At 40.3% G+C, this 25994-nt stretch overlaps 1 protein-coding gene across 3 annotated transcripts; it reads left to right on the forward strand.

Annotated features, from left to right (window-relative positions):
- Positions 1-333: 333 nt before the first annotated feature.
- On the forward strand, positions 334-17818 carry SFPQ (splicing factor proline and glutamine rich; the record flags this gene model as incomplete). 3 transcript variants are annotated; one of them, XM_027771945.1, is given in 12 exon segments in its annotated part: positions 334-522; positions 1561-1862; positions 1956-2051; positions 3744-3940; positions 4043-4127; positions 5100-5217; positions 6283-6331; positions 6412-6533; positions 8953-12102; positions 15229-15274; positions 17427-17507; positions 17728-17814. In XM_027771945.1, coding segments are annotated over 9 exon segments (1296 nt in total), but the record flags the coding sequence as incomplete, so codon positions are not given.
- Positions 17819-25994: the final 8176 nt, after the last annotated feature.

Genomic DNA, 25994 nt, shown 5'->3' on the forward strand with positions numbered 1-25994 from the left:
GGAGAGTGCAGGCTCCAGTCGTCGGCTCGAGAGGGGTTTCGTGTACCTGTTTTTAACTTAGAGCTTCACTAGTATTTTACCTGTCGCCCGTGATTCGGATTTGTCGGAGACAGTTCATACATTGCTGACAGAGTTGCTGCTGGTTTATTCTTCCGGCGGGTGTCTTCGCATTGTGGGGGATTGGGACTTCTTGATATTCAGTGGTTAGGTGGCAAATAGAGTAAATTTTGACGTTAGCTTTAAAATGGAACGTGAAAGAAATCGGTTTTGGGGAAGAAAAAATAACATTTGGAGAGGTCACTGTCTGAAAAAATCCCTTCCTATTTTCATTAGGGGTTTAAAGCCAACTTGTCTTTGTTGAGGAGGCCTGGGGAGAAAACTTACACACAGCGGTGCTGGTTATTTGTTGGAAATCTACCTGCTGATATCACAAAAGATGAATTCAAAAGACTATTTGCAAAATATGGAGAACCAGGAGAAGTTTTTATCAACAAGGGCAAAGGATTTGGATTTATTAAACTTGTGAGTGTAATTGTTTGATTTTATGTAGAATGAAAAGGTTTTGTTCTTGTTACTACAATTGCTGAAGGCGAGTTTTAAGTAATTGATAGTTAAAAGTAGTATGGTTGTACATTTTTAAGAAAGTGTGGGGTTGGGAACCAGCAGTTAGCGTAATGGCTATGTCTCTGGACTCCCACGTAGTCGACCGCGGTAGTCGACCGCGGTGGGTGGCTTAAAACTCACGCCGGGCGTGTGTGCGTGCTTGCCCAAGATCCCGAGAGGAAAAATCCCGAGAGGAGAATGGAGGAGAAGGGATTGCGGCGTGACCATCCCCCCTGGGGGGTGATTTCTCGCTTTCTGTCTCTATGTCTCTCTCTGTCTGGCGAGCGCACGCGCCCTACAGTGAAAATCTCTCCAAAGGGAAAAAAAAGAAGAAAAAAAAAAAAAGTGTGGGGTCAGCTTGTGGTATGGAGGTTAAGGCAGCTGGATCCCACCTGGCCGAATGTGCAGTTCGAGTTCCAGACCTGGCAGCATGTGCAAAAATCCTGAGAGGGGGATGGTGTTGAAGAGATTGCAGAATGGCTATCTTTCCTAGTGGGGGGTTTCTCGCTTTAAAAAAAGAAAAAAGAAAAGAAGTATGAGCTGCAGGATGACTTTTAACTACCATTAGTGGTTCTAGAGAAGGCTGCTTGAAGAGAGCATTTGTAGGACCAGCAGATAGTGTAATGGCTATGTCGCTGGACTCCCTTGTAGTCAATAGTGGTTCCAGTCTTAAACTAACACCAGGCACATATGCCTGCAAGCCCAAGATCTCAAAAGGAGAGTGAAGGAGGAGGGGTTGCAGTGTGGCCATCCCTGGATGTGTGTAGGGGCGATGTCTCGCTTTCTGTCTCTGTCTTGTGAGTGCACACACCCTATGGCAAAAACTTAAAAAAAAAAAAAAAAAGACACTTGTAAGGAGCTGGAAGGACAATAGGATAGAAATTAAGCTCAGGACAATTTGAGGAATGAGCCTTATCCAATTTTGAAATCATTAACATGAGTCTCTGATTCCCACAGGAGTCTAGAGCCTTGGCTGAAATCGCCAAAGCTGAACTTGATGATACGCCTATGAGAGGTAGACAGCTTCGGGTTCGCTTTGCCACTCATGCTGCTGCCCTTTCTGTTCGTAATCTTTCACCTTATGTTTCCAATGAACTGTTGGAAGAAGCATTTAGCCAGTTTGGTCCTATTGAACGGGCTGTTGTAATCGTTGATGATCGTGGAAGATCTACAGGAAAAGGCATTGTTGAATTTGCTTCCAAACCAGCAGCAAGAAAAGCATTTGAACGATGCAGCGAAGGTGTTTTCTTACTGACAACGTAAGTTGTCTTGACCTTTTTCTAGTAATTTGTGTGAGGAGTGTGCCATAAAATTAAAGCTAAAATGGAACCATCTTCGTTATTTCTTACTAGAACTCCTCGCCCAGTCATTGTGGAACCGCTTGAACAATTGGATGATGAAGATGGTCTTCCTGAAAAACTTGCACAGAAGAATCCAATGTATCAGAAGTAAGATTGATTAGCATGTTGGCAATTTTTAAGTGTTAAAGAGAAGTTGCTCTAGTTGGGACCAGCAGATGGTATAATGGTTACATTGCTGGACTCCCACATAGTTGGCCCCAGTTGGGATTCCAGACACAGCAACCCAAAAGGCCAGGTGCATGTGCAGGCATGCCCAAGATTCCAAGGGGAGAATACCCCAGGGGGTGATTTCTCACTCTTCTCCAGCAAGAGCAGACACCCTATAGCTAAATAAATTTAAAAAATAAAAAACAAACAAACATTGCAGGGACCAGCAGATGGTGTAATAATTATGTCACTGGGTTCCCATGTAGTCAACTGTGGTTCAAGTCAGGACCTGGAGGCTTAACTCATGCTAGGCGCATGTACATCTTCAAAATCCAGAAAGGAGACTGGAGGAGAAAGGATTGTGAAGTGGCCACATAAGGGAGGGGGAGTTTTGGGGGTGTGTGATTTCTCCCTTTCTGTTTCTGTTTCTTTGGTGTGCGCACACATCCGATAGCAAAAAAAAAAAAAAAAAAGTAAAAATTGCAAAATTCTTCAATGTCCATATGCTTCATAAAAATCTCAGGCTCATGGAGTTAGACTTTGAAATTGTATTCAAAAGTCTGTTTGGGGGTCAGCAGTAGGTATGTGAGCCTGCCAAAAGTCCTGGATGGAGAAGAGACTGTAGATGGCCAGCACCCTTTGGGGTTGACTTCTCATTTCTTCGTGCTCTCTTTGGCAAGTCCATGTGGCCTATAGCAAAACTTACAAAAAGGATATGTTTGTTTCTGAATTAAATACATTCACTGCAATTTCACTTTGTCTTTTGGGGTGTGTTTCTATGGATGGAGAAAATAAGTCTTGGTTGAGGGGTTTGGCTAGAGAAAAATAGGAAATTCGGAAAAATAAGATGTATCTACAGTGTCAGGGTTGGCAGGTGGCATGGTGGTTAAGGCACTGGACTCCAATGTGGCAGACCACGATTTGAGTTCTAGACCTGGCAGCTTTCTTTCTCACTTTTGCTCTGTCCCTCTCTTTCTGAGCATGTGTCTGTCCTACAGCAAATTAAAAAAAAAAATAATGGTTTTACAAATTAAATAATTCTTTAAAAAGATTTATCTAAAAGAAGGTGAGTAGTGCATTTTTTAATCCTTACAAGTGATTGGGGGTCTGAACAGTACTTTGTTGTTGTTGAGAGGTTTTTTGCTATAGGGCACATGCTCTTGCCAGAAAGACACAGACAGAGACAGAAAGTGAGAAATCACCCCCCAGGGGAGATGGCCATTCCACATTCCCTTCTCCATTCTCCTCTCGGGATCTTGGGCACACACGCACATGCGCGTGCGTGGTATGAGTTTAAGCCACCAGGTCCGGGACTCGAACCGCGTTGGATTACATAGGAGTCCAGCAACATAGCCATTACACTAACTGCTGTTCCCCCGACAGTACTTTTATGGAATCAAGCAGTTTTCTTTTTTTAATACTTTTTAAATTTTTATTATTATTATTTTTAATTTGACTGGGGAGAGAAAGGGAAAGTAAGAAAGCAAGCCACTGGGGCTGCTACTTGAACTGGTTGGTCACGTGGGAGTGTCCAGCCCTTTAACATCACACCACCCACTACTTCCCGAATCAAGTATTATTTCTTGTACACTTCTACCAGTTGTCCTATGTTTAAATTTTGTGTGTTTTCAGGGAGAGAGAAACCCCTCCTCGTTTTGCCCAGCATGGCACATTTGAGTATGAATATTCTCAGCGATGGAAGTCTTTGGATGAAATGGAAAAACAGCAAAGGGAACAAGTTGAAAAGAACATGAAGGATGCAAAAGATAAATTGGAAAGTGAAATGGAAGATGCCTATCATGAGCATCAGGCAAATCTTTTGCGCCAAGGTAAAAGATTCTCTGAATTTCACTAATATGATCAGTTGCTTTTTGAACTTAACTGGACCTCCAATTAATGTGAATCCAAAATGTTTTGTTTTTAATATTCAGATCTGATGAGGCGCCAGGAAGAACTAAGACGCATGGAAGAACTTCACAATCAAGAAATGCAGAAACGTAAAGAAATGCAATTGAGGTAAAATTTTATTCAATTTAAGTTCTCTCTGCTAATGTTTACATTTTAACTTGTAGGAAGAAAGATACATATGAACTCAATGTTGCAGGTGATTCAACAAGTATAGAGGTTAAATGTTAGGTCAGTGTTGATGAACACTTACAGTGGAATAGAGTGTAAATTTCTCATTGACAAAACTTTCCCAGACATATTTTCTAAGCCTTTGTATTAGATTTTTAAGATTCTCGTCAAACTCCACGAGCTTACTTTAAATGATTTTTTTGAGAGGTTTTCGCTATAGGGCGCGTGCACTCGCCAGACAGACAGAGAAAGACATAGAGACAGAAAGCGAGAAATCACCCCCCAGGGGGGATGGTCACACCGCAATCCCTTCTCCATTCTCCTCTCAGGCTCTTGGGCGCACACGCGCCTGGCGTGAGTTTTAAGCTACCGGGTCCGGGACACGAACCGCGGTTGACTACGTGGGAGTCCAGCGACATAGCCATTACGCTAACTGTTGGTTCCCTTAAATGAATTTTTAAAGATGTAGATAAGGGACCAGTAGATAACACTGTAACACCACTGTACTCCCACATGACTGATCGTGTGCTGTTCAATGCCCAGACACAAAGGCTTGAAATTCAGGCTGGGTGCATGTTGCATGCATACCCAAAATGCCAAGAGGAGGGTGGAAAAGGGATTCCTGTATGGCTATCACCTCTAGGGCAGTGATTCTCACTTTCTCTCTAGCAAGCACATGCATCCTATAGCAAAGATTTTTTCTCAGAAAAAGGGGAGGGCAGTAGTAGGTGGTGTGATAGTTAAGGCTCTGGAAACTCCCATGTGGCCAGCTGTAGTTCAAGTTCTGGGCCTAGTGTCTTGCTTTCTTGCTTTCCTTTTTGTTCTCTCTCTGGTCAAATTGAAATAAGTAAATACATAAAATTCTAAAGATGCAGATAACATTTTGATTTATATGCTTGTGAATATTCCTAGGCAAGAGGAGGAGCGTCGCAGAAGAGAAGAAGAGATGATGATTCGTCAACGTGAGATGGAAGAACAAATGAGACGCCAGAGAGAGGAAAGTTACAGTCGGATGGGCTACATGGATCCAGTAAGTCAAATCTAATTAGGAGTTCACAATCGAACTTGTAGGTAACTAGAATGTAATTTTGTTCAATTAAATGTAACATCTCATGTTACTTTTTTTAAAAATTGTTTTTTTTCTTTTCTTTTTTTTTTTTTTTTTTTTTTTTACTTTTTAAGAAATATTTTATTTAACTTATTTATTTAATCTGACCAGAGAGGGACAGAGTGAGAGACAGAGCAAGCTGCCAGGTCTGGGACTTGAATTGCTGTTGGTCATGTGAGAGTCCAGAGCCCTTAATTACCATGCCATTTTTAAATAGCGTTTTATGTTTGATTGCCATGAGTTTGGGGTGTGTGTGTGTGTGTGTGTGTGTGTGTGTGTGTATAATGTCAAAAGATTTTATCGAATAGGCAGAAAATTTGTAGAATTTGATAATTGACCCTAAGCTAGTTTTCAGGATATTGATCTTTGTGTTTTAAACTGTCAGTGTGCATGCACTTGCCAGACACGAAGGAGAAATGATCCCCTTCCTGGGCACATTCACACCAGAATCCTCACTTTTCCCCTTCCATCAGGATCCTGGTCATATGTGTACACAGGCCCAGATTATCCCTTGAGCTATCGGGGCTGGACACCACAGTTGGGCATGTGAGAATTGGCTCCTTCAACCAGTAGGCTATAGGGCCAGTCCAAGAATACTGAGTTGATTTTTTTTTTTTTTTCTTTTTAATGAGAGTAAGAAGAAGGGAAAGATGTGTTACTCTGATAGGGTTTGGACATTATTGTTCCCCCTCTCCATTTTCCCAGTTAGCTAGGACTCTGTCGGTGTCTGCCACTGCACCTGGCCTAAATGTTTAGGATGGGCCACAGACCAAACCCAGGCCATCCCCCGTGGCCTTTAGCCACTGCTAATGGTGTCCTCTGCTTGCACTGCCATGGGTGGGCCAGAATATTTATTGAGAAAAACTTTAGTCAATGAGAGAACTACTTTTTGACTTTTTAAAAAGTCTTTGAAATGCTCTATACTCTTTAAGAATGTTTGGTCAGTATGTTACAAGTGTATGAAAGGAATTTTTTTTTTTCTTTCAGAGAGAAAGAGACATGAGAATGGGTGGTGGAGGAGCAATGAACATGGGAGGTAAGTAAGAAAATTTCATTACTAATACCATCAGAGAGCAGTATTCTAGTAGAATTGTAACCACCATTTTTGTTTCCCAGATCCCTATGGTTCAGGAGGCCAGAAATTTCCACCTCTAGGTGGTGGTGGTGGCATAGGTTATGAAGCTAATCCTGGAGTTCCACCCGCAACCATGAGTGGTTCCATGATGGGAAGCGACATGGTAATGTATCCTGTGGGACGTAGTACAAAGGAAATTCTCTTTTTCATGACTTACATGTGTTTTGTTTGTTTGTTTTGTTTTGTTTTATTTTAAGTAGGTGACTGGACCTCTTGTTAGTTCCCCCATCGTGTAAATATGTACTATCAGGGAATACTTTGGCAACGTAGAACTTTGTGTGGTAACCTAAACAGATGATGGTTGCCAGCAAGGGTCAATGCTGTTAGTAGTATGTGGAGTTATCTCTGGCAATAAGTAGATTTAGGTGCTTTCCGTTACATTGCTTGTGCACTTTCGAACTACAGTGCATGGCAAATCCAAATTCTACAGCAATAATAAATCTGATTATTCTGTATCAAAGTGAGAGTAATAAAATGGCAAACTGTCATTTATTAAGCTGGTATTTGCCATAAGCAGGAATCAGACTTGTAGTTTATAGCTTTAGGCATGTTTTAGTGATGTGTAGGGCTTTGACCTATTGGTGTGGTTTCTATCCCATGAAAGGGGAATTGTGTAGTGTTTTGACTCGTCGTTTCCCAACTGTTGGGCCTGTCTGTAGGTACACTTTCTAAAATGAACGGACATCTCTATTTTGCTACACAGTAGCAAAAATCAATAATTTCAAGCATACTAATAGTGTGCATTTGATCTGAACCTTCGTGATGCTATCATGTTTTAGCCGTACAGATAGCTTTAGATTAATCAATTTGGTATGAATGGCTGCATTAGGGCTTTACAAATCTTCAGTACCGAATTTTTGTGGGTTTAGACAGTGCATTTTTAAAGCTGAGTTTTGAATGTTTAGTTCACCTAGAGACTTTGATAAGTGGAGCTACAGTGTGTGGCTCGCAAGATTGATTTTGTAAATAGAAATTAGGATTTAGTGTGGGACTGGACCTCACCTATTTTTAAAGTCTAGTATTTAAGGTTTTTAGAAAATTAACATTACAATTGTTAACCAGCTGTTGAGTTCAATGTAGCACTATTTTCGTCACAGTGAATTTTTAAAATATGTGGGGAATATTTTTGTTTACATATTTTTAAAGTAGATTGTTAGGCATGTATCAAACTTGTAAATATCTATTTTGACAGGATGTTCCCACAGTTAAAATTCGATGTTCTAAGTAACAAGATAGCTCTTGGGTTCTCAGTTCTTGTAGTTAGATAATCATGAAACCCCAGATTGTCTTTTTTCTTTTTTTTTTTTTTAGTTCTCTGAGGTGTAATACAGTATAATGTGGAAAAACCCTATAAGTTTAAGATTTTCAAAAATAATGGATGAAGGTTTAGTCCTCTTTTTTTTAACGTAGCTATGCAGTATTTTCTAAAACAAAAGTAGAAGTTATTTATAGGAAAATAAACTGCTGCCATTTGAGGCCCCCCTTTTTTGAGTAATATTCTGTTAGCTGATCTGTTTTCAATGGAATTTGACAGACAGTGTAGGCTGCTGTGCTTGCATACCTATAGGGTTCTGCTGTTTTGGTAAAGTTTTCTATTTTAAGTCCAGAAGTACCTAAAACTGGATAGAACAATGAAGCAAGTCACTGCTTTATTGCAGTGCTTGTACCTTGGCCTTAATGCTGTTTGGGACTTGATCTAAAATATATCATAGTGTCAGTACACGTATTGAACTTTCCCTGAGGGGAAAGTTGGGCTGTTAGGAACGTGGGCTGTACCTGTTTAATTTGCAATAATACAGGATAGTGCTATGAACATAATTGTCTCTGGTTATATAGTGTTGGCTTTGAAGGTGGTATAACTGTGAGATTATGGCAACACAAGTTTTTTGATCAATTACTGTGGCGGTTAAGTGACTAAATCTGTTAGTTTTTTGTGCTTTTTCTTTTTTGTAGTCTGGTAGCATTTTATTAAAACTTTCAACCTTTTAAGATTTCTGCAACTTTGCAGATGTGTCTTAAGATCTTGAAAAGCACAAGTTTCTTATGCAGCACATACCACTAACTGGTGAGTAGGTCTTTGTCACTTCATTGAGTGAACTGAATCTGGCTGGTTGGGCTTGTTAGGCTTACTTGGAAATTAAAATTTCCTGTTCAGACCTTGAAAGTGATCGATTGCAAGCTTTTTTCAGTGGGTTAACTTGATGTGAAATTTTTTAGAACTCATTTTGGAATGGATTTTCACATCTGCACTAATTCTTAAATTTTTTAGCACTACAGGGAAGATCTATTCTTTGAAACAGGTGTATGAGAATGGCTCAAGTGGGAACATACCACAAGGCATGTATTATCGTAAACTAATTTTCAAATTACCCTTTTTTCCTTTCTATGTTCCCGGTACCTGTGGATCGACTCATTGGTGATTGTATCGACGAACGTTGACTACGGAACCTTCTAAAATATTTACTTAACACACATGGACATCAACTACATATATAATGAACTGTTAATTACTGTTCCAATAGCGTACTGAGCGCTTTGGGCAGGGAGGTGCGGGACCTGTGGGTGGACAGGGTCCTAGAGGAATGGGACCTGGAACTCCAGCAGGATATGGTAGAGGGAGAGAAGAGTATGAAGGCCCAAACAAAAAACCCAGATTTTAGATGTGATATGTAGGCTTTCATTCCAGCTTGTTTTTGTCTTTTCTTGTTTAGATACCAATCTTTTAAATTCTTGCATTTTAGTAAGAAAGCTACCTTTTTATGGATGTTAGCAGTTTATTGACCTAATATTTGTAAATGGTCTGTTCGGGCAGGTAAAATTATGTAATGCAGTGTTTGAAACAGGAGAAAATTTTTTTCCTTTTTATTTCCTTTTTTTTTTTTAATCTGTATAATGTCCCTCAAGTTATGGCAGTGTACCTTGTGCCACTGAATTTCCAAAGTGTACCAATTTTTTTTTTACTGTGCTTCAAATAAATAGAAAAAAATAGTTATAATATTGATCTTCAACTTTGCCATTCATGCTTCTATGCATATTAGGCTAGGTATTCCACTTTGAAAGCATGAGAGTGTCTAGGCCTTTGAATGGCATATGCCATTTCTGGGAAATGTATCTGGAGACTTAAGTATTGGCTTTCTACAAATAACTGGACCCCTTGTTTTAAACAGAAGAAATGCATATTGAAGTAGTTTCATGATTTATTTGGCATTATAGGAAGCAAGATGGTGCTGAGTTTTTTTAAATGGTTATGTAAGCAAAGCTGAACTGTATCTTCATTCAGGAATATGTATTAAGATTATGGAATGCGTGTTAAGACTATTGGTAGGGGAGAAAGTGGGTTTGGTTAAATGGATCTCTTATGGCCCTATTATGATCTATCCCTTCCTTGAAAGTTTTTGAAAAGTGGAAAGATCATTTTGTTGCATTTCCCCATTCTTGTTTTTAAAATTAAGAACATATCCCAAGCCCTATAAATGGCTTGTATTGAACTTTTACATTTGAATTAAAGATTGTTAAACATGAAGCCTTTTCATGTATTACTTCAAGTAATATATAAAGTTGGATTTTGGTCTGAAAAATTCAATTTGCAAGCAAGGTTTAGTAGCCATAAAATAGGTTTAATTTAACATTTGTACTCTGTAACTTTCACATCTCCTCGTGCTACTACTGGGCAAAATCTGGAGGATTATAAAAATCTGGTTTTCTTTTCTGAGAGCTAGTTTGTTCATCACAAATAGTGTTGCAGATAACTCTTCCCATTGTTAATTTGTTAACCTGTTCTTGCATAGTTTCCTTTTGATGTAGCACTAAATCTGGAGAGAGTTGCCCATGCTATACAGTACAAATACCCCTTCCTCCTACCATTGGAATGTTTCAGTGGTGTTGTCAGTTACTTGTCAACCTCATTGAATCTCCTATGATTAGAACAAGAGTTTTTTTTTGACTCAATAATAAAGTAGATGCTGTACTGTTGTCTGTTAGTACAATGGGAGCCCGATTTCCCAGTGTAAATATGTTGAGGACCGATTTCCTAACAGTAGGTAAGGTAATTGAATGGTTTGGCTTTGTTCTTAGTTATGATTCCATTTGAATCTACATTATAGAACTCTTTACTACGGAATATGTCTTCCTCCTTTTCACCTCTGTTCTTGGTGCGAATTGGCAAAAGAAAAATTCTAAATCAAACCTTTAACATGTTGAAGTTTAGTATTGTACCTTAGTACAAAAGGAGGCTTATTGAAACAAACACTTTCTACATAGAAAACAGGATAATACTTCCAAGTACATCATTAGTGGAGTATGAATACCTGTTTACCAAATTTTGGTTGTATTACTGACAGGTACATGGTGTGCTAATTAAGGGAGAGTCTCATTAGAAAATATCCTCATTATTTCTGTTCTCCAATATACTTGGAAATCAGTCATTCTACCCTAATAGTATCAATGAGGAAGTTTCATCCCAAGTCATTGATTGGCGATACAGAAGAGATTTTCCATATGAAAATAAGGGTCTTGATTTGAAAGGAGTCCATTACAATTTGGTTAAATTGTATAGTGGGACTCTACTAATAACCAGAAAATAAAGGGTGTTCATGGGACACCCATGGAGGGTAAACTTGAATGTTTGTGGGAGGGGGCTGGTGGGGAAATGGGGGAAATCTGCCTATAAAATTAATGTTTCAGTTTATTTTTCAGATTACATGCCTTTCTTTATAAGGGATGCTGGCACAGACCCTAAATTAAGCTTTTGGTAGTACTGTACCTTTGAAGAGTGGTGAAGGGTACTATTGGATAATCTCCTGAAAGTTGTGGCTTTTGATACCCTTACTGTGGGCTGTAGAATTGCTAAACATTGTTTAGCAGAACATGTTGCTTAGTTTTAACTGACATTTGGCTTTCATCACTGTACCAGCAGTGTACCAAGGGTTGTAAGCTACTCAAATAGACTTTCACTAAGTCTTGAAATATGCAGTAGGTTTTAGACTAAGGTGAATTTCAATCATCTTAATAAGTAGGTTCCTAAAAGTGGATTTGAAACTTGGGATGGGAATGGGAGGGTGATAATTTTGGGAGTACCTTAGCTATTTTTCTCACTTAAACCATCTGCCCCCATTTCCTCTTCCCTACTTTTCTCTCACAATTTTGTTTTAAGAGGAACACTGGTTATTGTTTTTAAAACTTATTTCTCCTAAGCTTTAAAAACTGTATTCTCTAAGACTCCAGTGTATTTAATAGATACCTTACAGGCTTTAATCCATTGGCTTACATTACTTGAAACCATAGTCCTCTTTGCTTAGAACTTTAAACCCCTAAGAAGAAATAAACCCACCACTCTTTGTGTAGATGTATTTATACCACTAATACAAACAAATAACAATTTGGGAGATTGTAATGTTACGCCTGTGCAAATTTTACAAGTGGCATATTATGGCAGATTAAAATTTAGGTACTTGGCTTTTCTTGGGCAAGCCACTATGCTGTGGCGGAATGTTGGTGTTCTTGGACTGCAATTATGCACTATTAAAGTAGTGGCCTGCTACATAACTGCATTTAGCCAGCATTTCTGCAGTGCGTAACTGTGAGGAACGTAGTACCGCAAATGGCAATGGACATTAGGACCCGGATGTAGTATTCCTGCTTGCTCCAAGATTCTCATTGCCGACTGCATACAGGTAGGTAACAAGCAATATAATCTAACTTGGTGACTTGCTATGTACTTTTATTCCGTGGGCATTCTGACATCACACTTCTGACAATGAAATTACAGTGCAGCACCTAAACACTTGTATGGTAAAGCTAGTTTATATCAAAACTCCGTGGGTTTGGGGCTAGAGCCGTAATTTTGTCAGGCAGAATTCAGTGCTGTTGCAGTTCTCAGATAAAAAGTGCAAACTTGATTCTTGGTATATCTGACTCAGTTGTGTGGTTTTCTTTAGCTGCATCGTAACTGAAGATAACATGGGACACGACAGTGGTGTGGGGAACCATACTGGGAAACCTAGAATGCTTTTAACATCTTGAAAACGGACTATAGCATGTGATAATTAGTCTCTGTTGTGGCAAATGACCTGCCCATAGATGAGCAATATCAGTAATTATCAGTGTGCAATCTTAGTAATTATTCTGCAAGTTGAGTGAATTAGAACTAAAGCACAGGGGTTTTTTTCTTCTTTTTTGGGGGTAATACAATTTAAAATTCTTAAAACATGGGCTCCATGGGAAACTTTTGTTACTAACTTGGGCTTAGATGGGAATCTTCACGTGAATAGTTCAAGTTATATGACTTGTCTACATACGTCTATACTCTAAAACCTGGGGGAAAGTGGTGTGGAACATTGACTTGCCTACAGTTGAATACATGTTGGGAATCATTCCCAGTCATAAGACTTCGTCGTATTCTGTAGGATGACTATGTTCAGGGTAGCTTTATGAATTTGGTTCCCTTAGCTTTAGGGTTGTGATGGTATAGTCCAAAATGTTTAATGCAAGAAAATGTAAGTCTTCAGAAGCACATTCTCTTGTTGCTTGGGACTTAAGCTTTGCATCAGCTGTTGTTCCAGACCTCAATTCTACTTAACCTTGGTCTCTGAACTGGTTTTTTAGCTAGCATGCATGAGAAACAGCTTTCATGTTTAATGCTTTCTGCTCTGTAACTGGAAGGTTTGGTTTACTTTGCATAAATGCCGGTGAAAACTCTTCATGACTTTGAGAATTTTTTCCCATTGTATCAAGAATAATATCTTGCTCTTGGCAAGCAATTCACAAGGTGGGGACCGATTAGTACTTTAATATACATAGATCATTTAAGCAGACAAGTTTTTTAACTCCTGAGAGATAAGAGAAACTGGTGACACTAGTTACAGCTCCTCCATATTTATAATACCTCACAGATCAAACATAATGCTCAGTATTAGTAACATGAGTATTACTAAATTGCATAGAACCCTGGTGGGGGGTTTTCTGTGTCCTTAACCCATTAAATCGGTGGCCAGTGCTTGCTGCCGTGATCGAGTAGATGTTTAGAACTAAAAGCTCAAGTTTTCTTTCTTACTAGTCAGTAACGATTTTCAGAGAATGTACTTGGTGTAATGTGTGGACTTCAGGAACATCACTGGGGTGGGGGATTCATTTTGCTTATTCTGCTTACTGCAAGATTACTGGGCTTTTGCACTTTAGAATGAGAAACCTGTGACCTAAGTTGATTCCTACAAGTTTTAATTTGTGTGTAGCTGTAAATTGTGAATCTTAGCGCAGTGGATTTTTAAAAGCACTCAGTCAAAAAGCCGGGAATTACGTGGGTTCCAGTAATAATGCTATACCGAGGTGCTTGCATTGTATTTCACAATCCTTTCATGTTATAAACCAAAATTAATCTTTTAATGAGAACAGTCTTGAGTTCAGAGGTGTGATACCAGAATGCATTTTCGTACTGTTAGGCCCTTGGAACAGATACCGGTGCTTTCTGAAAGATGAAAGAAATGCTTCGGGGTGCTCCTAATATAATATGCAAGGATGCAAACCTACAAAGAATGCATAATAGTCTGACTTTTCCCCCAATAAAGAGATGCGTGTGACTAGTTTTGGACTCTAACCTTAATGGGGGTGCATGTGTCCTATTGTTAATCATTGTCAGCTGCAGTGACATGACCCATAGTCCTGCATTTACTGCCTTTACCCTAATGATTTTGGACAGGTTTTAGAAAGCCAGGATGTTTGTCTGGGCCTTTATTTGGTTTTGACTTTAGTTAATAATGCTTCAGTGCTGACAGCTAGTGCAGTTCTCAAATGGCTGCCAATTAGGGAAAAGAATTTAGAGGATTTGACTTCTAATCATCTGTCATTGCTGCTAGATAATGATTGGCAATTTTTAAGACTCAACTGTGGAAATTTCACAGTTGCTGAACATCAACCATTAAACTACTGCTTTTGAACACCAGTGCTGAAGATATTTTTTTGAAGGGAAAAAAGGGACTGGATACAGAATAGGATAATCTGGAGAATGGGGACGAATGCAAAACGATATAGTATCCCTTATGGATGGTACATGTGCAACAGGGAATTAATTCTATTTCGTATATCCTTGGCAGTAATGAAACAGGGAGGAAACCTAGAGCTAAAGTAGCTTGATAATGCTTTTTGTGCACCGCAACTCTGCCAGACATAGTGAAGGTGAATATCTTCTCCCTCAGAAAAACTTGGGTCCCTTGCTGTTGCAGTAAGGCATAGCTTCCTGCCCTAACTTTAAATTCAGTGAGGACTTGGAAGGAAAGAACGAAAGCAAATACATAGGATTGCAAGATAACTGCAGTGTTCTTCTGTACGATGGGAAGGGGTAGGGCATTCTTGGAAACTCATGCTGAAGGTGGTCAGTCCACCTGAGAATGGAAGACATACTCAAATGGGGGAACAGGGTATGTGCTTTTATATAAAGAGAGAGCTGATGCTAAGACTCACTTGGTGAGGTAGATGTTGTCACATACCTTCACATAAGGGATAGTATATTTTGGGTTGCAGTCACACTTCATTGTGCTCAGACTGGTGAAAATGAGTTAGGCTTTCGCATTTTAAAGAAAATAGTTTTCATTCTAATTCAGGTGTCTACTTGATTACTTGATGTAAGAATAATTTTAGATTTTTTTCCCCCGATGAAGTTTCTTCCTATTTTTTTTTTACGCTGTAACCTACCCCCAATCTTTATCTCTGGAATTTTATTCCTTAAAATTTGAAGTTACCTAGCATTTTCAAGCCTTATTTTATGCCCTTGTCTCTTGTGTTAACTTTTTCTTATTATTCTTTAGGTAAGAATGATTGATGTTGGCTGACAATGGAGTGCACATTCTTGAAGTAAGTTTACTTAAAAGTTACCTAGAAGATTTTTAAAATTTCCTATTTAATGAGTAGATTTGATTCTTGACATGTTTCTCTTTAAATATTTATCTATTTTTGTTTTGGGGGAAAAAAGTATTTGTGAGAAAGTTGAGATGTTACTATAAAAAACAGTAGAAGAATTGTGAAGAGCAACACAGTTGGGCTAACTGTTGCCATGGTAGTTAGGGTGGCTAAATCCCACATTGACCAGCTGTGCAGTTCAAGTCTTGTACCAACACCTTGAAAAAACATGCCACCTATATGAATATGTGTTGCCAGAATCCTAAGAAGAAAATGAAAGAGAGAGGATTGTGGGGTGTCCATCTCAGGGGAGTACTCGCTCAAGTACTCTCTCTCCTTCCTCTTCCCCTCATGAGCTCATGCACCATGCAGTAACTTTTTTAAAAGATAAATGGTTGGGGCCAGCAGGTGTCGTGGTGGTTAGGGGCACTGGACTCCCACATGGTTGACCATGGTTCGTGTCCTGGACCCAGTGACTTACTTTCTCACTTTCTCTCTTGCTCTGTCCCTCTGTGGTCAAACTGAAATGAAATAAATGAGTAAATAAATAAAGTTAAATAAAATAACTTTTAAAAAGATAAATGGTTATGTAATGAAAGCAATCATGAACAGAAAACTTGAATTAATGGGTAAATGCTTTTTTTTTTTTTTTTTTTTGAGAGAGATTTTCACTGTAGGGCGCGTGCGCTCACCAGACAGACAGAGAGAGACATAGAGACAGAAAGCGAGAAATCACCCCCCAGGGGGGATGGTCACGCCGCAATCCCTTCTCCTCCATTCTCCTCTCGGGATCTTGGGCGCGCACGCACACGCGCCCGGCGTGAGTTTTAAGCCACCGGGTCCGGGACACGAATCGCAGTTGACTACGTGGGAGTCCAGCAACATAGCCATTACGCTAACTGCTGGTTCCCTAAATGCTATATTTTCATTACTCCAAATTTTTCTTGAAGAATTATTTTTACTTTATTATTTTCCAGTTTGATCAGAGAGAGAAAAAGTGAGAAAGCAAGCGACCAGGTTCACTATTCAAACCTTGGTCAGCCATGTGGAAGTCCAGTGCTCCAACCACCATGCCACCTGCTGGCTCCTCCCATAAAATTCTTTACTTACACAGAAATGGTAGGATAACTATCTAGTTATTTGTAGGAACAGGAATTTTTTTTTAAGAGTTGTTTTCTGGGATCAGCAAGTGACATGGTGGTTACAGGCGCTGAACCTCCTACATGGCTGACTGCTGTTTAAGTCCCAGACCTGCTGGCTTACTTTCTCGATTTCCCCCACCCCTCTCTCTGGTTACTCTCTGGTCAAATTTAAATAAATAAGTAAATAAAGTTAAATTAATTTTATTCATCATTATTTTATTTAATGACATCAACCAGAGAAACAGAAAAGTGAGAAAGCAAACTGCCAGGTCCAGGAACAGGAAAATTTTTAGCAAGTGCATGGGAAGAAAATATAAGCAAATGTAACCCAACTGTGGGTCTAGTCTTTTCCTAAATGATTAGATAGCCAAAAAGTAAAAAACCATGTGCCCAAAAGAGTACCTCTTTTTTTTTTTTTTCTGAGGCAGCGGGGCAGAGAGATTGTTATAGGGCACATGCTTAGGCCCTAGACAAAAATCATCCCCCTTTTGGGGGTAAGCTATACCATAATCCCTTCTCTGTTCTCTCAGGATTTGGGGCACACACCTGGCATGGGTTTTAAACTGCCAGGTATATGACTCAAACCTTGTTAAACTGTACAGGCAGTCCAGACAACCATTAGGCCATCTGGTCCCCAAAATACCTCTTACTGTCAGGATAAAATGCACATGCTGGGGCCACTAAGTGGCTTAGTGGTTAAGGTGCTGGACTCCCACATGACTTGACTATGGTTTGAATCCCAGACCTGGCAAATTGCTTTCTCTCACCCCTCCCCATGAGCGTGTGTGACCTGAAGGAAGATAAAATAGTGATACTGATAAAACAGTTTTAAAAAATACATTCTATTAGTTTTGCTATAGGGTGTGATAGCTTGCTGGGGCACAGCAGATAATAAGTGTTTTAAAACAAAACAAAAAATTAAATGTTGAATATGTTTTTTAGTAAAATTATACTCTTGATTATAGGTGGATATTTGTTGCCAAGACATCACATAGCACGAGCCAACCAAAAGGGGGAAGCCATAGGTCACTGGACAAAGTATCTAGGTGAGCTGAATGATGCATATGTTAAATTGCCTTCAGAAGGGTTCTTGGGTGTTAAAAAACATTTCTAGTATATGAATCAATTATTAATGCCACATTCTATGATTAATATATATTTCCTTGGTGTTAGGAAGTTCACTTTGTTGGCGTTGTTATGTTAGGTATAAAAACTTGATAACATGTTCTTGTATCTTTTGGAATAATTATTTCCTTTAATTGGCAGGATCAGGTGACCTGTGTTCAGAAAACAAGGAAGAAGGCAAAGAGGAATGGACAATGTATTTCTCATTAATAAAGACATTAAACAAACCTTACTGTCCTTTTCTTTGTCTTGTTCTGTTAATAAGTAGGGTTATTTCTCAGATTAAAAAAAAATGTCTTCAGCTTTTTCTAGGTAACAAAGACATACTGTAGACACAAACAAAACTAGATTATGTGTTATACAGGACTGTATTTTTTTTATGGCCTTTCCTCGTCTTTTTTTTTTTTTTGAGGGGGAGAGGTTTTTCTGAATTTCTGCATGTGCGCTCACCAGAAAGAGACAGAAAGAGAGAAATGACCCCTTATGAGGGATGGCCACACTGCAGCCCAGTGGTCAAGAAGCTGATTCCCACATGGCCCGCTGCAGATTGAATAAATATAATTTAAAAAACCATCAAGAAAGCGAAAAAGTATGACTTAGAGAAATGGTGAAAGAATAGGAGTAAGTTCAGTTATACAGATGACTAACAGCAATGCTTTTTCTTTTTTTTTTAAGTAATTATTTAACTTTATAATAATATTTTGATTTGACCAGAAAGGGACAGAAGGAGAGAGAAAGTGGGGACCAGCAGGTAGCATGGTGGTTAAGGGCACTAGCCTCCCACATGGGAAAAAGGCAAAGTGAAAGCAGTCCTCCAGGTCTGGGAATCAAACTGCCATCAGCCATGTGGGAGTCCAGCACCCTTAACTACCATGCCGGTTTTCAGCCTCCAGCAATGTATTTTACTAAAGGAATTAGTTTTATTTAAGTGTCCATTTATTTTAATTTGACCAGAGAGAGGGATAGAGTGAGTGTGAGAAAGCAAGTAGCCAGGTCCAGGACTCAACTGTGATCAGCCATGTGGGAGTCCAGAACCCCTAACCACCATGTCACTTAACAGCCCCACCCTGATAATTTGATAATTTTTTTTTAAAGAGTTTTTGATTGGAGAGGGACAGAGAGGTGGGAGAGTGAGAAAGTAAGCCGTCAGATCCCAAACTTGAACCTTTTGGCCATATGGGTGTCCATCACTTTTAACAACCAAGCAAGCCACCTGCCAGCCCCCAACAATGTATTTCTTAGTCATTGCTAAAAGTAGATTTTAAGTGTCCTTAGTTTGGTAGTCATTGCAAAATATACACTTGGTTGGGTATGTGTACAAATGTTTTTAAAACAAGCCTGGCAAGTTTTATTAAAAGTGTTGCACGGTTTATTTTTCACTGGTCTGTTCCAGCATGCTTCTGATGATACTGTAATCACCTGGGTCAGTGATAGCCAGTGTGCACACACTTGTATTTTCCATGTGCCGAGTTCAGTTCAGTGTTTTTTTCCTTCCTACTGTAGTAATCACCGGAGTTGGCCGACATGGTATGGTACTCTAATTTCATACTTCCTCAAAGCTTGACAGTTAGTGAAGATAACCAACTATTCTTTGCCCTGTCTGGTCATCTTTAGAGTCTGCTTGTATCCGGCACATACTTCCCACTTCTCATAAGTTGGAGCTGATTGACTCCTGCAACTTTCACCTTTGCAGTCACTATCTTCCTGCCTTAGGCCCAGGACGGCCCCAGCTGAGAACAGCTGCCAAGATGACTGAGGAACAAGAAAGGGACAATGTACATATTTTAAAACATTATGCATGATAAGTATATAAATTTTGTCAATTACAGGAAATAAGTTGAGCCCAGTTAAGGCATGGTGGCTAATGCACTGGACTTGGGCCAACCAAGGTTTGAGTCCCAGACCTGGTGACTTTCTTTCCCTCCCTCCCTCCCTCTGTCTCTCTCTGTCTCTCTCTCTCTCTCGTGAACACACATGTCTTAAAGCAAACCTTAAGAATAATTATTTAAAAATTTTGTCAAGAAAATTGAGAAATTAAGATCTCATACACTGCTGATGGGAATATAAAATGCATCACTTTAGCAAACAGTCTAGCAGTTCTGCAAACAAATGTGACTCACTTATCCAGTGCCCACGAAAAATGAAAAAACTCATATGTGAGAGGCCAGCATGGTTGGGGCACTGGATTCCCACATTGCTGACTGACATTTGAGTTTGGCCCTGGCAGCTTGCCTTCTCTCCCTTTGTCTTTCTCTGGTGAGCACCGATAATAAGTTTAAAAAGTTACTCTTGTACATGGATGATTACAGCAGCATCATTCATAATGACCCAAAGATGAGAGGCAACCCAAGATATCCATAAACTGATGCATGTCCATAGCATAAGATTTTGTTTTAAGAATTTTTTTTTCACCACCCCATCTACTGACCCCAATCATCTCTACTTTTAGAATAGCTGAAAGTTAAGGTGGTTATGGGGCCAGGACGTGGCAGGGTAGGTAGTTAAGGACCCTGGATTCCCACTTGGCTGACTGTGGTTCAGTGTGGTGGCTTGCTTTCTCACTTTTCATCTCTCCCTCTGCCTCTGGTCACATTAAAATAAACTTGACTCACACCTTTTTTTATTTAAAGTGATTAAGGTGCTGGATTCTCCCAAGTGGCTGACTAGAATTTTGAGTGCCAGACCTTGCACTTTGAAAATCACGCCAGACGGGACCAGCGGAATGCCTGTTGCTATACTCCCATGTAGTTGACTACGGTTCACATACTGGACCCATTGCCTTAAAACTCATGCTGGGTGCATGTGTATGTGTGCCCAAGATCCTAAGAGGAGAATGGAGAAGAAGGTATTGCAGAGTGGTCACTCTCCCCTTGGGGTGTGATTTCTCTCTGGCGAGTGCACATACCCTATAGCAAAAACCCTCTCCAAAAAAAACCATACCAGGCATGTGTTCCCAACATCCCTGGAGGAGCATGGAGAAGGGATTGCAGCATGGCCGTCCCCTCTTGATAGGGTGATTTCTCTCATCTCTAGCCAAGTGCACATGCTCTGTAGCAAAAACCTTTAAAAGGGACTGGCAGGTGGTGCTTTAGGGTGCCAAACTCCCACGTGGCTGACTGGTTTGAGTCCTGGACCTGGCAGCTTGGTTTCTAACTACCCTTCTCTCTCTCTGTGTCCCTCTCTGGTCAAATTAAATAAAGTTAAAATGACCCTTTAAAAAGGAAAAATGGGTCTGGTAGGTGGCATGGTGGTTAAGGGTGCTGAACTCCCACATGGCTGACCACAGTTCAAATCCCAGACCTGGCAGCTTGCTTTCTCAATTTCCCTCTTACTCTGTTGCTCTCTGGTAAAATAAAGTTCAGTAATTCTTTTTGAAAAAAAAAAAAAAAAAAAAGCTAAGAAAAAAAGTAATTGACTAGTGATGGATGCATGTATCTGAATACACTAAAAACTGCATAGGGACCAGCAGATGGCATAATGGTTACGTCACTGGACTCCCACCTAGTCAACTGTTCAAGTCCTGGACTTGGAAGCTTAAAACTAAAATGGGATACATGTGTGTGCATACCCAAAGTCCTGAGAGGAGAGGGATTGTGATATGGCCATCCCCCTCTCCCCTGGCGTGATTTCTCTCTGCCCTGCAGGCACATGCGCCCTATAGAAAAAATCTCTTAAAAAAAAAAACTAGGTGAGTTTTATGGTGATATGAATTATACTGATATTTAACTAAAGGGTTTTTAAATTTTTATTTACCTTTATTTATTTTAATTTGACCAGAGCAAGAGAAAGAGAAGGAAAGTGAGAAGCAAGCCACCAAAGTCCCAGACTCAAACTCTGTCCTCAGCCATGAGGGAGTCCAGTGTCCTTAACCACCACGACACCTGCTGGCCTCTAGAGATTTTTTTAGAATGGTTAGCCGTGGGTCCAATGTCCAAATGTGCTATTTGTCATTTAGTATTTTTGTTTGCTTGCCTTTTTTTTTTTTTAAGAATTATTTTATTAAACTATTTTCAATTTTAATTTGACCAGAGAGAGAGAGGGAAAGTGAGAAAACAATCTGCCAGGTCCAGGACTTGAACCGTGGTTGGCCATGTGGGAGTCCAACATCTTTCACCACCATGCCGCCTGCTGGCCTCTTTGCTTTTAAAGTTTGTGTATTGGGGCCAGCAGGGGGCATGGTGGCTAAAGGAACTGGATTCCCACGTCGTCAACCATGTTTCAAGTCCCAGATTTGGTGGCCTACTACCTCACTTTCTGTCTGGTCAAATTAAAAATAATAACAAATGTAGTTAAATAAATAATTTTTTTGATGTGTGTATTCTGTAAGTAAGAGAAGCAGGAACAGAGATATAGCACCCCCAACTAGGGTTTTGTCACTGCAGTCTGCCCCCAACTTTCTTCCATTAACTTCATTCCACCAGGATTTGGGACATACACGAATGCACTGACACATTCTTCAAGCCACTGGAGCTGAGACTCAAACTGTGGATGGCCACGAGGGATCCGGCAGCCAGCGCAGAGCACTTGACCAAACCACAGCAATCCTGTTGAACAGTACAGTACATCTCTTGAACTGATGCTTCCTAACTGAAATGTTGGATCTTTCACCTACATCTTCCTTCTCTGTACTCCTGCCCCAGCCCTGGTAACCACCAGTGTACTGTACTACGAGTCTGACTGTTTTAGAGTCCTCAGATAAGTGAGATCATCTGGTATTTGGCTTCTGGGCCTGGCTTATCTAGCTGAGCATAAAGTCCTCCAGGTTCCCTCATGTATTCACAAATAATAGGATCTCTTATTTTTTTGAAGAATTATTGGCACCAGTGGATGGTGTAATGGTTACGTTGCTACATTCCTACTTAGTTCACCATGGTTTGAGTCCTAGACTCAAACTCATGCTGGGTGGTGTGGTGGTTAAGGGCGTTGGACTCATGGCTGACTGCAGTTCAAATCCTAGACCTGGCAGCTTGCTTCCTTTCTTACTTTCCCTGTTTCTCGCTCTGTCCCTCTATAGTCAAAATAAATGGAAACATTAAATTAAATCATTAAAAAAAAAAAAACACGCTAGGCATGTTTATGTGTGTGCCCAAAATTCCTAGAAGAAAATGGAGGAGAATGGATTGGAAGGCATGACCATCACCCTTGAGGGTGATTTCTTGCTTTCTGTTTCTCTGTGATTCAGGGAGCGTGTGTGTCTGATAGCAAAAATCTCTTAAAAATTATATATGCATTTAATTTTATTGCTATTATTCCTTTTTAAATTTTGCTACAAGACACATGCACTCACCAGGGAGAAAGGAAGAGAGAAAGCAAGCCGCCAGGTTGAGGACTTGGATCATGGTCAGTCATGTGGGAGTTCAGCACCTCATGGCACCATGGGTCCTGCTGGCCTCCGATCTTTTTGAGAACTGAATAGTATTCCTTAGTGTATATATTCCATATTCTGTCACTGGACTCAGGTTTATTACATTCTTGACTTCATGCCAGTTCTCAGTCAGTCAGGAAATAGTTTCCTTCCTAAAACCCTGGCCTTAATTCTTCTGTGCTCCTCATCAGGCCATACAGATCTGCCCCCTTCATTGCCTTTTTTTCTTTTTTCTTTGTGCTTGCTGGAGAGAGGCAGAGGGATAGAGAAAGAAAGTACTCCTCGGGAAGATGACCACACCATAGTCCCTTCACACTCTGCTTGGGATTTTTACTCAGGATCTTTTGTGGGGCACATATGCACGCATGTGTGGCACGTTTTTCAAATCACCTTGCCCGGGATTTGGACCACAGTTTTCCAGATGGTATCTAACTAGCTGCCTTCACCACCATGCAATGTAGCCAGCCCCTTAATTACTTGTCTTATTGTACCTTTAAAACTGCACTGTGTTCACAAAATGATTTGTATTTCCCCCAGAGTATCTTTTTTTATTATTATTATCTTTTTGCATTTGTGCCATTTTTCCAGCTTCCAGGAAAGGCTTTCATTGGTCCAAATGGCAAAACACAACTTTCAGGTGGTTCTCAATGCTGAAGTTTTTTCTAATTCCCACCTGCTCAAAGGATGTACAGACACACAAAATAGAAATGCTGGCATTTTAGTGCTCCCTCACTGTTAAGCAGTCCCCTGTGTGCGCCATTCACGTGCAGCTCTGCCTGCCCGCTAGATAGCGGAGTGTCAGGGACATGTCTTACTGGACTTACTTTTGACACAGAGTAAATCCCAGTGACCATATAGCGAAGAAGGGCTGCTGCTCAGAGAATGTGAGAAAGCAAGCTGACAGGTCTGGACTTTAACCATAGTCGGCCATGTGGGAGTCCAGCACCCTTAACCACCCTGCCACCTGCAGGCCACAAACCTGCAGCAAATTTAAATAGATAAATAAATAATGATAAATTAATTCAGTGGGGGGAAAAACAGAATACCAACTATATTTAACCAGCACATAGGATGGAGGCCTGGGGGCCTGCTCTTGGCATTTCTGGTTTGGAGTGCAGTTTACTGAAATGGTGAATTACGGGGACCAGCAATAATGGCTACGTTGCTGGACTCCCATGTAGTTGACCTGACCGCAGCTCGAGTCCCAGACCCGGTGGCTTAAATTCATGCCAGGTGCATGTATGTGTGTGTCTAAGATCCTGAGAGGAGAATGGAGGAGATGGGATTGCGGTGTGGACATTCCCCTGGGGGGTGATTTCTTGCTTTCTATTTCTCTGTCTCTCTCTGTCTTTCTGGCAAGTGCACATGCCCTAAAACAAAAACTCCAAAAATAAATAAATAAACAAAAGGGTGTATCACAAATCTAACAGTTGCGTCATATATTTGATGTAGTTTTCAAGTTATTTACAGTATTTGGGAAATTCTTGGTTTAAATGTCTGGTTTTTATATGTATGCAATGCAATATAGTGTATTAGTTTCCTTAAAAAACTTGTCAAAGGAAAATAACCAATGCTAAAAAATTAATAATGTGGTTTAATTCAAAACAGAATATGAGTAACCTAGGCCTGGAGAGGAGGCATACATGCCTTTCTCAGGTGATCAAGTACAGGGGTTCCTTTTATTTGATTTTGAGAGTGACAGACAAAATTAGCGAAGAACTTTCCATTGGTCTGGCCCAAAGAGGCAGAACATGTGGAAGCAGGAGCTTGCAGGTTATAGGTGGGTTTCACAATTTTATGGTTGATGATTGGAAGGGAAGAGATTCCTAAAAGAAAATGCTTAATCTATATCTCAAGGAAAGGGAAGTTCTGTGTCTTGGGAAGAGATAAGCAAAAGAATATACTGTAATTGGTCAAAAAACACATCTTAAGGGAACCAGCAGTTAGCGTAATGGCTATGTCGCTGGACTCCCACGTAGTCGACCACGGTTCACGTCCCAGACCTGGTGGCTTAAAACTCACGCCGGGCGCGTGTGCGTGTGTGCCCAAGATCCCGAGAGGAGAATGGAGGAGAAAGGATTGCGGCGTGACCATCCCCCCTGGGGGGTGATTTCTTGCTTTCTGTCTCTATGTCTCTCTCTGTCTGTCTGGCGAGCGCACGTGCCCTATAGTGAAAAACCTCTCAAAGAAAAAAAAAAACACACATCTTAAAGATACTATGCCAGGGACAGGATGCAGGAAGAATACTGTTAGTGAAAAAAATGGTCTGTTAATGTTTGTGGGCGTGACTCCCCCTCGGTCCTCTGGAAAGGACTTTGGGAGGCCGGCAGGTGGCGTGGTGGTTAAAGGTGCTGGACTCCCACATGGCCGACCGTGGTTCAAGTCCTGAATCTGGTGGCTTGCTTTCTCACTTTCCCTCTCTCTCTCTGTGTATGATCAAACTGGAAAGTAATAATAATAAATAAAGTTTAAAATAATTATTTAAAAAAAAAAAAGAAAGAAAGGATTTTGGAAAAATAGGAAAAAGCAGTCAGACTTGTATTCACAAACTTTTTGAAACTATCCTTCTGAAATATTTTTGTGTTCCTTTATTTCTTTACATTCTATAGCACAAATGCACTCACCTGAAAGAGACAGAGAGAGGGGAGACATTAGCACTGCCCAGGGCATGGCCACAGCACGATCCCTTTTCCATTGTCCTCTCAGGATTTTGAGCATGCACGCATATGTGCCTGGTGTATTTTTCAAGCTACCAGGTCCACAAATTAAGCTATGCACATGGCCATGTGAGATCCCCCTGCCTTAACCACTGTGCCACCTGGCTGGCCCTTATTATTTAAAGAAAAACTTTTTTCTTGGGAGGTTTTTGCTATAGAGGGTGCATTTGCTTGCCAGAAAGACAAAGAGAGACAGAGAGACAGAAAGCAAGAAATCACCCCCCAGGGCGGATGGCCATGCTGCAATCCCTTCTCCTCCATTCTCCTCTTGGGATCTTGGGCTCCACGCACGCACACACGCCAGCGTGAGTTTAAGCCATCGGGTC

Source organism: Tupaia chinensis, unplaced genomic scaffold (genome assembly GCF_000334495.1).
Source record: "Tupaia chinensis unplaced genomic scaffold, TupChi_1.0 Scaffold000239_1, whole genome shotgun sequence".
NCBI classification, from domain to species: Eukaryota; Metazoa; Chordata; class Mammalia; order Scandentia; family Tupaiidae; genus Tupaia; species Tupaia belangeri.